General features: G+C 36.0%; 1 protein-coding gene across 1 annotated transcript in view; it reads left to right on the plus strand.

Annotated features, from left to right (window-relative positions):
* The first annotated feature begins 7416 nt into the window (after positions 1 to 7416).
* The window catches only part of beat-IIIc (beaten path IIIc), a 66229-nt gene continuing 57765 nt past the window's right edge, over positions 7417 to 15880 (plus strand). Inside the window, exon 1 of the mRNA XM_068288474.1 lies at positions 7417 to 7553. Within this exon, the coding sequence (XP_068144575.1) occupies positions 7499 to 7553 (55 nt within the window). The 5' untranslated portion in view covers positions 7417 to 7498. The remainder of the gene's footprint in view (positions 7554 to 15880) is intronic.

A 15880-nucleotide genomic window follows, 5' to 3' on the forward strand; every position in this document is an offset into this window, starting at 1 on the left:
AAATAGATTTCAGTGTCGCCCAGGCACTTAGACAAGCGCTTCATGTATGTACATATACACTGAGAGAAAGTGATGGGTTGAATTAGTCAACTTAAGTCATAGTTCATCTCTAAGAAGAAGGGAATGTTCACTAGTTCTTGTAACTTTTGTTTATATCCAAAAGAAACTACCTTAAGATTTCTAATTATTTTAAAATTTAGAAGATCATATATTATGAAATTTCTTTCAGTGCACTTGTGTTTACTAGTTACTTGCCAAATTGATTGATTTTATTTGCAGAAAACTTCCCCTAACCCAGATTGCTATACACTCCACAACAGAGTGCGTGTTTGTGGTTAGGCTTGATACTGGGAAGGGGAATGACAGACCATCTTATGGCCTGGCTCCAAGTGGGATGGTAGGTGAACTGCATCTTGCAGTGTTCTGACATTTCGTGGTCAACTCATTTTCCCAGTTCCTGTCAATCTGTGTATTTGTGTCTGTTTGTAGGTACTCTATTCTTAATTTGGCAATACGGCCCTTGCTCCATCTTGTAGTTCTCTTTCATTATGAATATCGAGAAAATTGTTTTTTCCTTCTGTATTTTACTATATGCCATTTGATATTCCCTAGTTTGTGGCTTTGTTATGCAGAATTTTTGCCTGCATTTTTGATTCCAATATCGATATGAGTTTTTCCATTAATATACACAAATAAAAGAAACGACATGGCAACTGTTGAGTAAAATGGAAAAACCTCAAAGCACTCGGCATAGTTTTTGGGAGTCATTTCCGTCATGCATAAATGATGCTAGCTGAGACAAAAGTATAACAAATACAAAGTAAAAATTCATTTGCAATATCATAAAAAAATAAAAAATAATTGCAAATTTCATGGTATAAATACATTTTCCCACTTGTCTTGTCTGGGCCTTTATGTTGCCTTTTACTGAGAAATTCATTAAATCATTCTGCTTACATATTAAAAATCATAAAATGAAATACAAACAAATATCGTGTGTAGGCAATTTATTTGAACTTTTGTCTACACCCCCAAAAAATGAAAAAGTAAAACAAATTGATGTTAAACAATGTACATACATACAGACATATTACATACATACATACATATGTGTAAATGTATAGAAAGTACAGAAAATTCATTGATTGAAGCTGTTCAAATTTGATTATAGAATATTGCATTTATTAGAAAATCTCATATATTTATTTGTAGTATTTAATTGTTCTCTTTCTTCACGTTTAACATGACAAATAAGAAAATTTCTTTGAAAGAAAGAGCAAAAAGAGAAGCAAAATTAAAAACTAAAGGAACTAAATGGCCTTTGTAGAAATTTCATGCTGTGTCAAGAAACTGTAGCACTTCTGACTTGAAAATAGAATGGATCGAATCCACAACTGACAACTGAGTCAGAAAAGCAGAGAAGGGTATATACAAGGTATATACATATGTATATTCTTGATCAACATGTCGATATAACAAATTCCGTTTGTCAACTTCAAGCTATTAACTAGGAAGCTATTGAAATAACGTTTGATGTTTATGCATTTTGTTGGATCGGATCACTATAGTAACCAAAGAAATCATAGATCGAACAGCATTCTTTATTTAAGTAGAAAGGATTTGTAGGAATTAACTAAGTCTGCTTGCTTCTCGTTTTTCTTACCACAACAATGATATATACAAAGTATTTTTAGTAACTCAAATTTTATGTTTGTCAACTTTAAGAGCGTAAAAACACTTTCATTGATTAGGGGGCAGTACCTCCAATAAACAATCGTATTCGTGCCACTGCCTGACCAATATGTATTAGCCAAAATAACTAGCTGAAGCATAAGTACATGTGTATGAATGCATATAAACCTCCGAACGTAATTTTTGCTTATGCTTTTTTATATTTTTAACGGCAACATAAAATGGCTGCAGTTTTACTCGAAGGGAAGTGAAAACTTCATTTTACTGGCTTTCCAATTTTAATTGCGAAAGCAAAATAGTAAAATTTCCACAGTTTTCGCCAGCCAATTGTCGATAGAACCACTTTCACATTTGTTTACAAAATATTCCAGTTGAACTATTATTAACCTTTTTGATCAAGTATTTTACCGATGAATTCAAATTACATATCTATTACTTTTCTATTTTTTGTATTGGCAATCAACGAATTAAGTGCAATTTGTTAAGTCAATTTGTTTTTGGCCAAATATGCAAAATTTGATGTGCGAATTGAAAATCAAAATTGCATACAACAAATTATCATGCATAATAATAATAAAAAATAATAGTAAATAAAAGCACGCCATAAATGTTGAAAGGGGAACAAAAAGGAGAAGAAGAAACAAAAGTGCTAGAAAAGCAGAAATTTTTATTGATTGACAGTCAAATTAGCGGCAATCAAAATCATTTGGTTGGCAAGGGCCCAAACAATTTATCGATGGCAAATAATTTATAGAAAAAAGAAAAAAAGACAGAGAAAATATAAAAGAGAAAATTATACGAAAAGTGCGCTGAAACACAAACACACATACGTATGGGTAAACAACTAAAAAGGCATATCAATCAAATAAATTATGATATGTATGGAGGCCTAGATGCGAATCAATATGAATATCAATATGTGAATGAATATGGGTAAACAATCACTCAGAGTTCCTTCTTAATGTTTCGCTTTCGCTGCTCTTTCTCCCCCGTCTGGCGATCTGTAAGTAGGTTGAACCTCAAGTGCCTCTAATGCCTATAAACAAGCCAGTATACTAGATAGATGCCGCTTGACGTTTTCCAGTTTTAAATTGGCGGCGCCGGCGCCTCTGTTAGCTCCGTGTTCGCTTAGTGGCGGCAACCTAAATACGAATCAAACTCTCTCTCCTTCTGGTAACAAGTGGCGCTACATCAAATATGGCAATCATATGCTGCTAGTATCGACTTGATGTTTACACAGTGCCCCCCTCTCTAGCTACTAGTACTTATATATTCCCCCTAATATACACACATACATACATACATATATCCACGTACACGCATCATCACTCATACGTCATGTTGTCTGACTTGTGTATCAATTGGGCTCGCTTGGCATTTGCTTCTCGCCTCTTCTCTATGTGTTGGCTGATTTGTAATAAAATTACAAATTTGTTGCAATGATTTCTCTTAATATAAAGAATATCAAATACGCTTTCCCATTAGTGAAAACTGAAATTTAAGGCACCAGTAAGAATTTGATCTTAACCATAAATAGCTCAAAATTTAAAAGAAAGTAGAAATGTGAAAATGTATGGGGCTCATTATGTCTACGTGCACGAACCCTTTGGCAAGTGTATCTGTATTGCAGTGGGTTATCAATCGCTCTGTGGCAGGCTTGACTTTACCTCCTTGCCGGCGGGCCAAAAAAAAAGGAAACAAAAAATGTTATGTACGTGCCATCTCTCAATTCAATTGCATCGCATTGACGTTTGCATAAATATTCTCGTCTCACTTATAACATTTTCCAATTTGCTGCCTTTGCCAGTTTATAAATTTTTAATTTCCATTTGCCTTTCCTTTTTTTTTCTTTGGCCTCCCCCATTTCGCCCTTTCCCTAGGCATTCGGCGAGGCCTGTTGATTTTTTATGGCACTCGATGCTGTTTGCTGTTTAGCACAAAATAAACAAATTAAAGAGCACACAACACATATGCACACACACCCACATACACACACACACACACTGAGAAGGAATATATATTTCTGTTTTTTCTTGTTTATAAATTTTCAGCTTCTTGTTAGTTTATTAGCTGAGATTTTTTTATGTGCCCTTCTTTTTTATTTGTTTGACCATTTGTTTGAGGCCTTTTCTTGTTGTTTATGAAGTTTTGAAATCGATTTGGCAACGCAGCAAGTGGGCGATGTGAGAGAATCGAAAATAATTCTTGGAAAATCATCGATTTGCTAAACTGAATATAAGATTTTGATTTATTTTCTAATTGGACCTTAATTTGGCAGCTAAACAAATTTGTTTACTTATAAATCATATTAACATTTTGAATTGTTTCTATTTATTTCTTTGTTAAAAATAATGAAAACAAGAAAAAAATTATTTCAAATTAGTTGTTTTTCGTGGGCTATTTTTAATAAGAGCAACTAAGCGACTATGACTAAATGATCCCTAAATATTTGAGATAAAGAGCAAATGGATCCCAAGATAGTCTATGTTTGTTTCAATATTATTAATTGTCATATTCTAGAGCATTGACTTTTTCAAAGTTAATCAAAGTTGAGATTTGCTGACCTCAAGCCGGGTGAAACTCAGTTTTCATTACTTATTATTGTTATATTATTAAGTTTTTTCCAAGTAACTACAACCATAAAGTTGGAAATCTTTTCTACTTCTATTAGCTGGTTCGTTTCTTAATGCTTTTGTCTCCCATCCTTAAACGATCTTTTAAGAGTCACTGATGTTTTAAGAAATTAAATTCGTTACTTGAACTCATTTTTTGTTTTCGATAACTGTAAAAACATGCATCACAACAGCTGTGCCAATAAAAAATTTGATTGACAATTGACAATTTGTGTAAAGTTGTCTATCTGTACAATTTATAAATATAATGTTTTGTTATATTTCCACTTACATGTGTGTGTATAGATGGTAGCCAGACGCAAATATTATTATGCCCGAAATGATTGTCAAAAAACTGTGTTCACATGCAATATTTATATGGCCTTGGGCAAAGGATGGGGGCATCTGGTATATATGTATGTATGTGTGTGGGGTAGGAGTTGGGGAATGAGCTGAGTGTATATAAGCTACCCAAAATGACTTGTGATACATGTGTATCTAAATATGTTTGTCTGCTGTGTGAAATTTTTTTTCCTGTGTCTGTCTGTGTTTTGTGATGGCAAGGACCTACGACCTGCGACCTGCACACAGTCAGAGGCTTTTGTCAGACACACAACCCTCACACGACAGGTGCACACAGGGAGTCCTAACATTGTTGTCGTCGCACACGTCTCATTTTCGTTTTTCCTACCTACCTAAATACCTATCGTATATTTGGTTCTCCGCTCGTTCGTTTGGTGGATGTATGTGTGCGTATTTCTTTTTTATTTCCTAAACTAATTTCAAAGCAAATGCGATACAGTTGGCTGGTTGTTGCCGGGTTGCCCAGGGACCTCCATGGCTCGCGTGTTTCGCTAATTTACATAATTTTAACGTTAAGTGGCGGAAAAATATAATCGAATGAAATAGAGATAGGCGAACGCAACGAAAGGTGTCCCCAAAACTGTAATATCCTGGAGAAATTTCCAAAACAAATTTGCCAAAAAAATATAAAGAAATCCGAAATATCCTAGATGGTAATCCCATTCCATAAGCAGCCCCACAAGTGTCTTGAAAGTTAAATAAGAAGTTACAATAACATTTCATATGACAGGATACCGCTTCTGATATACCCTGCAACAAGGATAAAGCCTTCTGATTTGAATATAAGCTAACATTGTGGAGACGATTTGGAAACTTGGAAGAAAGTTTTTTAAACTATTTCCTATTTAGAAATTTCTGCATATAAGATTCCCCAATTAAAGAAAACTTTTTCTTAAATAATTTGAATGAAGGAATGAATAACAAATATTTGCATCCAGCTGAATGAGCACCTTCGGGATGCCATCGACTCTTCAGAGATGTACTACGCCCTTTAACCTCTATTCATATGCAGGGTATCCAAGTGGGCTAACAAAACCAAATGTTAAGAATACATTTTCTTTGTTTTCTCGTCTACCTCCCGTCCACAAACAAAACCCAGTCCACCCCCGCAAAATGTGTGACAATTCAGCAGAAAATGAAACGTTTCCATGGCCATTGAAAATTTTTTGGAAAGTTATCAATTACTTTACTTGCCTTTGCTGCCTCCATCTACTTGTGAGTGATTGTTTTATACCCAAAACTTTTTCACTCCCCCCACAATTGTCTCCTTCTTTTTATTTTCACCTTCTCTTTGGCATTTTGGTTCCTTTGTTTCAACCAGAATACATTTGTATGTGTGTGTGTATATGTAGGTATGTATGTGTGGCATATGCACAAATTTTCAACCCCGACCCCAAAATTTGCCTTCGAGTAGCAGACCTCTCATATTACCATTTGTGGCTTGAAGCGTATGAAGTAATTGAATTTTTTTGGTTTTCAATAGACCTTAGCAGATCAGATGAGTGTATGAGGACAAAGTTAAGGCCAAAAGATCAAATTACTATCTAAAATGGGAATATTAATTGAAGTTGAATTTCGGTAAGGTGTCGCAACTTAAATCCAATATGCTTCTGCTCATATACACATGTATTTTCATATTTTTCCAAAAAACCTTCAATTATCCATCAATTAGTCTCATACGGCCAATTGCCAAACCCGAAAAATAAAAAAAGAAAGAAAAACCAAAAACCAAAAACTAGAAACGGAAATTATTCATCGTTTCCAGGGAAACTAGGAAAAAAATGAATGGAAACAAATCGAAACCAAAACATAGAAGAATGCAAAAAGAAAGCAAAGAAGATAAATGACCCACAATTAGTCACACCTCCGATGACAATCATTGAATGATTTTCAAATAAGTGAAGGAGAGAAAGAGGGAGAGGGAGAGAAAGAAAAGACAGACTATAGTCCAATTGTGATTTAGACTTTGATTTTGGAACCTGGACAATGGCCAGAGTAATGAACATTTTTGTGGGTGTGACAGGCCTGAATAAACTTACCTAATTGCTGTGGGCGGATAAGGATTAAGGGGTTGAGTATAGATAGACAGATGGTAACTCAACACAACTTGGCTATTGGGATTATTCACCATGTGCTCGATTTCAATCTCATAGCACAAAGGAAGCTGCTTCAATATCAAATTGTTAATTATTCTTGCAATGTGAGATACAGGAAAAGAAATATTGATCAACATTTCGAACTATTTTGTTTTCTAATTACTTACTACCATAAATGTAACTTCATTCGACTGACCAAAGTTTCGAAAAGTCAATGTAGCCAATAAAACCGTAACCGTAACTGAAACAAAATCATTTATTTCGAACCGCTTAGACAGGTTCTTCATCATTTCACAATCTGAATACGAAAAGGGAAATTCAAGTGAAAGGTTCTCTTGGGGATCTTTTGTCTCTGAGCCCCACCTTGTATATACATATGTACATATGTGTATATTATATTGTGTTTTGATTGGTGACCCTGGCATGTCAAACAACAATTTGGCGTTGAAGCGTATGACATTTGAATGATGATTGCAGGGCGCAGGTGACGCTTCCGCTTTACACTTTACCAATTTAATGTCTCTATTATGGCCAACTAAACAACTAACAACTAATTTTGGGGGCATAGGAGGGCGTGCCAGTGACAAAACAATCATTTATATGCCAATGCTATTGTTTTTTACTCATTCTATTCATTGTTTTTCTCATTCCAGACTGAATTGAATACGTTCTGGACATTCTCAGACGCAAACCTCCCAAAAAAAAAAAAAACAAAAATCATCATCAATAATAAAAATGTTTGGGTGTCTCAATTTGCTGGCCGCTCTGCTCGTCATCGGCGCATTGAAAGGTGAGTAAGCCATCAATTTGTTCTCTAATTTATTTATGTTGTATATGCCTGACATGTGTATGTATATACCCATCCTGAGCATATATATACAATAAATTTTTCGTACTCTGCCTCAATTATGCATAACGCTTTGGTCAGGCTTCATTTGTCAACTGGCAACGGGCAATGGGCAACCGGCAGCCGGCAACATTCAATATGAAATTTCACACTTTGCCTGACATTTGAAATCGTTGGCAAATTGCGAGGAGACCGTTCACCGACCAGACTCGCCACAGCGAGGCGCCATGGTTTGCCTCATAAATTAATTTACACTTGAAACTGTATTTGCCACTGGGGGCAAAAGCAACATTAACAGCAACACCAACAGCAACAAAAACAACAACAACAATCAAAAGCGTAAAATCAAATGCAATTCAATGTGCCACCCATGGCGAATATGTCTGTTGCGAAAGCATTTTGCAGTAAAAATTTGATTGTTCTCTTTTTTTTGTTTGTGGTTGCATGAAACACTCAAGATTGAGGCTCACCTAAGTACAAATGTATTTATTCAAAAGGCGCACAGTGGCACCAATTAATAATATATATAACAAAATATGTTTACAAAACTATCATTTCAACAGTTAAACTGATTAACCAACTTTAATTAAGTCATAATTTAATGATAGGGATACTAGAGAATTCCTTAGTATGCCCATATCGACATCAGGGCTAAAGGTTTCGATGGGGATCGAAAGGCGATTGAGCTGCTGGACAAAGATGTAATCTTGGTCTCGTTTTGTCTTGGAAAATAAATAAAATTTAATTTATTACTCTACTGTTATTACTGTTATTATGTTGAAATTTGTAGAAAGTTCTAATACAACTTTATGAAACTTTACATTTTTGGAGGAAAGTAAGTGTTAAAGAAAAGTTGGGTTTTTAAAATGAATTAAGGCCAAGGCTAGCCCTTTTGCTCTAAAGATTAGGTTCAGCAGGAGTACATCTTGTCAAAGTCCCAAATAGACCGAATGTGGTATTAAGGCTTATATCTAATTAGGATATGCGAAAAAAAGTTGGTTAATTATGGGATGAGGATAATCATGAAGCATATTTACTAAAAAGGTTAAGGAAAACAAACATATTTATACTCCCTATATCCTACGAAAAACCACAACAAGTAACGACCCTTTTATATGGGGTTTCAATTAAACTTCAATCCCACATCTTGGTTTCTTTTTACAACTCTTCCAAGTTGAATGATTTCTAAAAGAATTTTTAACATCCATTGATGCACTTTGTTTCCATGGTCTTTCTACTGACCGCTTAATGGCGAGTTTTTTGGTGCACTGCGCCATCGAAACGAGGAAACGAGAGAGAGTCCGGAAGAGCCAACATTAAATCCCCCACTCCATGGGAGAATACTCCGCATCCCCCTTTCGCCAACCGATCTCTGCGGGAGGGCATTATCAGCTCAACTGGTCATTGCGACACGCGTCTGCTTAATTGAAATTGACGCTTGCCGAGTTTTTCTTTCTTGATGCGCATATGAATTTGTTTATGAACAATTCCCTTAAACCAGACAAAAAAATACTCAAAATAAATTTCCCAAAAAAAAAAAAAAAAAAAGAAAGCAAACAGAATCGTAAGCAAATTGCTCTGCAATGGCACTTTGTCGTCTGTCGTAATAATTTCAGCTGCAATTGAAATAAATTAAATTGCACTCGGAGCCATTTTCAGTGACATTGCCACCAGTTTCCGTTATTTGTGTGCTGGTTGTTCGTGTGTGTGGATGTGTGTCTGTGAGCTTGGCATCCACATTCACAGCTCACCCATTTCCATCCATTGCATAAACCGCAAAACTACGCTGCAAGTTGCCGTTCCACTGGCACCAAAAATGCCATCATCGTGATGTGCACATGTCACTGCGGCATTTGTTTAATTAACAAAAACGCTTGCCCCATGGGTATGAGTATGAATGTGTGTGTGTGTGTGCCAGTCCCAGTGTGTGTTTTTATGTTGCATGTGGATTGTGGGTGCTAAGTGGTGAGCTATGGCAACGCTGACGTGTGCAGCTTTCAGAGAAAGCCTTGCGGTTGTCAGTTATCGTTTGTCTTTTGTAATTTGTGACTTGATGAGTTATGCTCCTCGTATCTCTCCCAGTATGTGTGTGCGTGTGTTCTATCTGATTAATGTGATATGGATCTGGAGTTGATGGTGACGCTGCAGGATTGCAGTTAACTCATATTTTACAGCCACAATATACTTATGAAAAAAAAAATGTACAAGTAAGATTTTCAATTAGCTAAATGTTAAACGATTATTTAAAAAATATTAACCCTTTGCTAGAGCTTTCTTAATTGCTGAAAAGTTTCAATCGAGTCTCTACTATAGTCAAACTGATTCGGATGCCAAAGGATTTGTTCCTAGAGTAATTAATTACTTTTGTACTGAGCTTTGTAAAATAAGTTGTATCATTTTTGAAACATCAGAAACACACAAATTATAGTCTTAAATTCTTACTATACAAACGGAGTGCTAGAATTTACGAAATTTAAAATTGATGTCAGTTTATCTCTGCATTTATAATTGGGTCTACAAGTTCAATTTATATACTAACCTTCTAATACGAAATAGTTCTAGTTTTAAGAACTACGAAAGTCAACGAATCCCCCGTGTAATTTTAACTTTCTTTGAAACGTCCTCATATACAATACATACAAAGCTAAAGTCAACTTTTACAACTTTTAGTTGATTAAATGAATGTGATAGGGTAGGAAAGTTGATTAAATATAATCGAATAAAAAAGATCTCTGTAGCTTCTTTCAATTTCCTTCCACACACATCTTATCCTGTTTATAACTGATGTTCCAATCTTCCTACATTTGTGTGTCAATTTTGGCAATGGCATTAAACCAGATAGAAAAGTTAAGTTAACTGTGGACATAAAAGAAGACAAAGTTTTGAGCAATTAAATAATTCCAAAATTTATTTATAACATAAAAATGATTTGAATATTATTATAATTGTGCATTCACAATATGATATATAACAGCTTCCTTTCATCTTTTCCATGCCAATTTTGGCCTATCACCTTTACTTGTGTGATCACGTGTTTCAGAATAGGTCAGACCTTATACCATATCATCTCCACTTAGACTACAATAAAATATTTCGTTTAAGAGTTAAATTGTTTAAGAAACAAATCATTTATTATTATTTAAAGAACTTTATTGTTTTTGCAAAGTGGTACTTCAAGATTTCTATTTAAATAATTGTTATAGAAGTCTTGAGATATGAATGAGTTTTTTATCTTTCTTTTATTGACAGCCAAAAATATGTCAGTTGTTTGACCTTAATTGGATTCCATGTGAAAACTTCAAGCTATTCAATAATTTTAATTTTGTTGTCTATTGACTCTGATCCTTATATTGTATTTTTGGTGTTTAAACATTCGCAATATGAAACAAAATTCTGTGCTAATTTTCGATATTTAACTTAGTCTGATTGCTGTCATAGAAATTTCATTTTCATTTTCACTACAAATCATCTGAGCGTAAAGCCACAAAAGTCGCTGGCAGAAAACTTTCCCAATAAAATGTTGAACAATTTAATATATACACAAGCAACAAGAACCACAAGGAGGAGCGACATGAAAAGCATTTTGTGGCAGAGTGGGTATTGGTGCGGCGGGTAAACTGTTGCTGCTGCTGACATTTGCCTAGAATAAATGAAAAGCGAAAAGTCAACTGAAAAAAATTGAGGAAAAATAAAATAAAATGAAACCAAAGCAGAGGCAAACATTAATCATTTAATTTGATAAGCAATGAATTAAAATTTCTGATAATTTTTCAAAGTGCTTGAATTTTAGCTATTTCCGCTTCATCTAATGATGCCCAAACAAAGAAAAATTCTGTTTAGGAGTTCAACTTTAACTACGGCAACTTCCAAATTCGATTTGCTTTATTTTCTATTTTATAGGGAAAAGGTCTTTGGATTTGACGCATTGCATGCAATTTGAATTGATTATGCCACGGTTGAAGGGGTACCCAAATAGTTGAGGGGTTAGATGAATGAAAAACTACTTTTTTCTGGCTTTCACTTGCAGTGTCAGTGTCAGTGGAGGGTGTCAAGGGTTTGGCCAAACTTGTCGCATGAAAATGCAATTCAATTGATTTATGTGTTCAATGCAATTACCAACCAAACAGCAAAGGAGAAAAATAAAAAGATGGTGGATGTAAGGGGGGAAACCCTTGATGTGCGTGCTGGATGCCAATAAAAAATCCCCAAGCTGGGTTGCATTTGACAGCCGCATAAATTGCTGTCTTTCCGCCACCCCAAAAACCCAGACACCTTGTCACTAGGTGTGAAAATGGCTGCCAAGCTAAAGCCAAGCCAAAAGAGAAGACCCAAAGCCAAAGCCGAAGCCAAAGCCAAAGGCAAACAGACAAAAGTCAAATGGGCGTCTTCCTTCCTTCTCATTGTGCGGGGGGCGTCACCACTTCGAGGCCAATTAAATTTATTGCCATCTCTTTCTCTGCCTCCTCTGGCCGATTCTGCTCCTGCAAAATTGTTTTTAATTGTCGTCGGCAATTAAAAACACGCCCCGAAATTCAACTTGTCTAAAGGCGGCCGTGTGCCACTGATAAATAGAATTAAAGCAGATAAAATGAAAACATTATTCTATTCTTGGAAAGGCCTAGGCAAGACTTAATTATAATTAAATCGATTGGGAAAATATTTTGCAGTTAAAAGAAAACAAATTGAAAAACTTGAAGATTTTTCATTTCTCGTTTTCTGTGCATTTCATGTTATTTTTATCATTCTTTCCTTTTGTTGCTTTCAATAAGCGATTCGAAGGAAAAGCACCTGCTTTTCCTTTAAGCTAATGCCAAGCGCCTCTAGCCTTCCGCACTCAGTAGTCGTTGTGGTGAAGGAGATGCTACAGAAGCAGAGGACCTATCTAAAAGATGAGATTTGAAAAAAAGCAACTTTTTATGCACTGTTGAGGACAAATGTTGTTGTTGTTGTGGAGAGAGTTTGGAATATCTGAAGGGCGCAGTTTTTAAGCCACTTGCAGTCGGGCCAATCTTCTCCATTTTCCGTTCTCTACTTTACTTTTCCTGTCATCTGCCTTTTTTCAGCAACTTGTTTTCCTTGGCAATGGTCTTCTCTCTTTTTTGTAACATTTTTGCATTACCAGGCAGAGGCAGAATGGGAAATCCACAAAATCGACATAATGCAATTTTAGCTTGGCATTTTTTCTTCTCTCTTTTTTATACCCTTGCAGAGGGTATTATAAAATTGGTCAGATGTTTGTAACGCACAGAAGGAGACGTTTCCGACCCCATAAAGTATATATATTCTTGATCAGCATGAGAAGCTAAGTCGATATAGCCATGTCCGTCTGTCCGTCTGTCCGTCGGTGCGTACGCGTTTTACTCAGCCATTTTAAGAGCTATCGGGATGAAATTTTTTTGGGAGCTTTTTTTTACCCGGGTGAGATAAAGTATGAAAATCTTTGGGATCGGACTACTATATCATATAACTCTGGAACAAAAATTTTTGCAAAAATTGGAGTATCCCCATGAAATTTACCAATATAATAGAATTTGATATAAAATCTCAGATCCCAAAATTTGACCCTGATCGGATAAATAGAACACAAGTTACAGTCTATATAAATCGGTTCAATCGCTGCCGGCAGCTCTGCTTGCTGGCTACTACGTCATCATCAAATCAACAGAGCACATGCATACACACACAGACGCAACGCTACATAAACTGTATGTGTATGCGTGCGTTGCTTTGCTTAGGGAATGAGGGAAGAAGAAGAACAAATTGTACATAGTATGAAGAGTAAAATTGTTTTGTTTGTATATTAATGAATTGAGTTGCAGAAAACAAATTTTGAACATGTGAAATTATTATTGTCAAGGACTGCAAGGGTATATAAACTTCGGCATAGCCGAATTTAACTTCTTTGATATTTTCTTTTTGTATATCCTTCGAAACGTCCGCCATCTTTCTGGCAGCCAAGTTTGGTGGCCACTTTTGTGCAAATATTTTGCTTTGATGCGTTTTCGAAATTAAGTTGCTGTTGGCCGTTGTTGGTTGTCCTGCCCAGTCCTTGTGCAACATCATTTGCATACAACACACAGGCAGATGGGGTGATGAAACTGTGGACTATATTTTTGGACTTTAGTCTCCAGACTGCATTCAATTTACTCCACTCGACATATAGTCCAAAACTCGACATACACAAATCAAACTCATAAATCAAACTATACACCAGTTTGTTTGGCTGCTACTGTTTCATTTGTTCGCTCCCTCCTCTGTCTAACCAATTCATTGTGTCTCTCTTGCCCGATCTCTCCGCTTCTCTGTTGTCTATATATGAAATTTCTATGCTGCCTAAATCAACAGCATGGGGTTTTTATTAAAATGCTACGTGTTGCTCTTCCGGCTCGTCGCCATGGACGCCTCTAAACCTGCACGTCGCTCATAACTTTTCAGCGGGGTCCACCTTTTGCTCCTCGTTCTTCTCCTCTCTTAGCATCTCCTTCGTTCTGGCTATCCTACAGTAGGAGTTTCTCACGTCTCCTCTTCCACACAATTATCCCCATCCGACTGGATTTCGGTCGACCCACCTAGCCCCTGAGACTCTCTGCCTCTCCTGTTCCAAAATAAAAGCAAACAGTCAACGAGGCGCACGCAAAAAACACAAATCTCCACTTTTTGCATTTATTTTGATTTAAATTCCATTTCTAAGCAGAAACTTTTTCACTGAAAGTTTGAAGGGTATGCGCTAAGGTATGCCGGAACTTGAGTAAAGTTTAATTTAATGAAAGAAAACTTTCTTGGTTACTTTAACGTATTTTGATATTCTTTGTAAGTTATAAACATAATAGAGTGTTGATTAATTGATTTGGAATCAAGAATTAAGTTAGTTAAAGTTAGTTCATTCACATGCCCATTGAAAGAGATTATTAAAGAGGTATCACTTAGTCCATAACAAGCAGGCATATGCTTTCTCCCTTTCTGGCTCTGTCGACATATGCATATTATTTATTTGCCTGGATTGTGATTATTATTTCATTAGCTAGTCGTGGCGGGTTGAGGAATACCTCCTCCCCTCCTTCCCATAAGCTTGCCGTATTTGGAAACATAATTCTTGAGTCTGTTTGTTTTAATTGCCACAAGAAATTTTTGCACATGTGAAAATTTCACTTTTTTAACACAACGCGGGCAAATTGATTAGCATTTAAATTGCTTGCAATGTGGCGAAAAAATTAAGCCATAAAGCTGAATGCCAGCAAGATGGCAAACGGGGGCGGTAGGGGGAGACAACGAAAGAAAGGAAAGTAAAACGCACATGTGGGCAACTGTGGGTAACCATTTTTTTGCCTTGCGTTTCCCCCTTATGAATTCCCACTTCCACATTCATTCCCATAACCGATTCCACTCCTATTTCCAATCCCAGGCCAGCAATGAATTGCAAATAACGCATTGACCGCAACTGCACCTTTGCCGCCACCTTTTGTGGACAAGTAAGGTAAAATCGCTTTCCCTCCCTTCCCTTTACCTCTCCTCTTGTATTCCAGATCCATATGTGTGTGTGTGTGTGTCTTTGTCTCCCTATCTGTTTGTCTCTATGCAACATACATAAATGGCTGCAGCAGCAGCAGCAGCAGCGGGCAACAACGAAGCAAACGAGGAACATGCAATGCATTTACCGCCAAAAACAGAAACTAAAACAAAAAACCAAAAAAGCCACAATACAACAAAAAACAAAAAAAAAAAAAAAAAAGGAAAACCCACAACACGAGCGTAAAATTTTTCATGAATTTGTAATTTATGTGCTAAAATGTTATCGTTGTTATCGCTCCTTTTGTGTGCATGTGTGTGTGTGTGTGTATACATATGCTACAGCATACATATATCTATATATATATCTCGTGGCTGGAGCACTTATCAGGTAGCATTAATGGCAAGCTAAGACAAATTTATATGCATTTTTAAAACTGCTGCAAACCGAATGGACCGCAATTGTAATGAATTATAGCAAATGGCAGGGAAATCGTTTGCAATACTTTATTGATTCAGTAAAAACATAATTTAGTAAACAACAACAACAACAGTAATAGCAACCACCGATCCATTTGCTAGTATTTAATATTCTATTGGAAAGTTAAAAGCTGCTTATGCATAAAATGCGGGTCAACTGCTGCAACTAAGGTCATAGCCAAAGCCCTTCAATTCATATAGGTAAGTGGGAGGTTTACTAGAATTATACATATGTATTTATGTGTATCTATGTATGTATGTATTTCTGGCATATATTTAGAGTC

The sequence above is a fragment of the Drosophila tropicalis genome, unplaced genomic scaffold, assembly GCF_018151085.1.
Source record: "Drosophila tropicalis isolate 14030-0801.00 unplaced genomic scaffold, ASM1815108v1 contig_1187, whole genome shotgun sequence".
NCBI lineage: Eukaryota > Metazoa > Arthropoda > Insecta > Diptera > Drosophilidae > Drosophila > Drosophila tropicalis.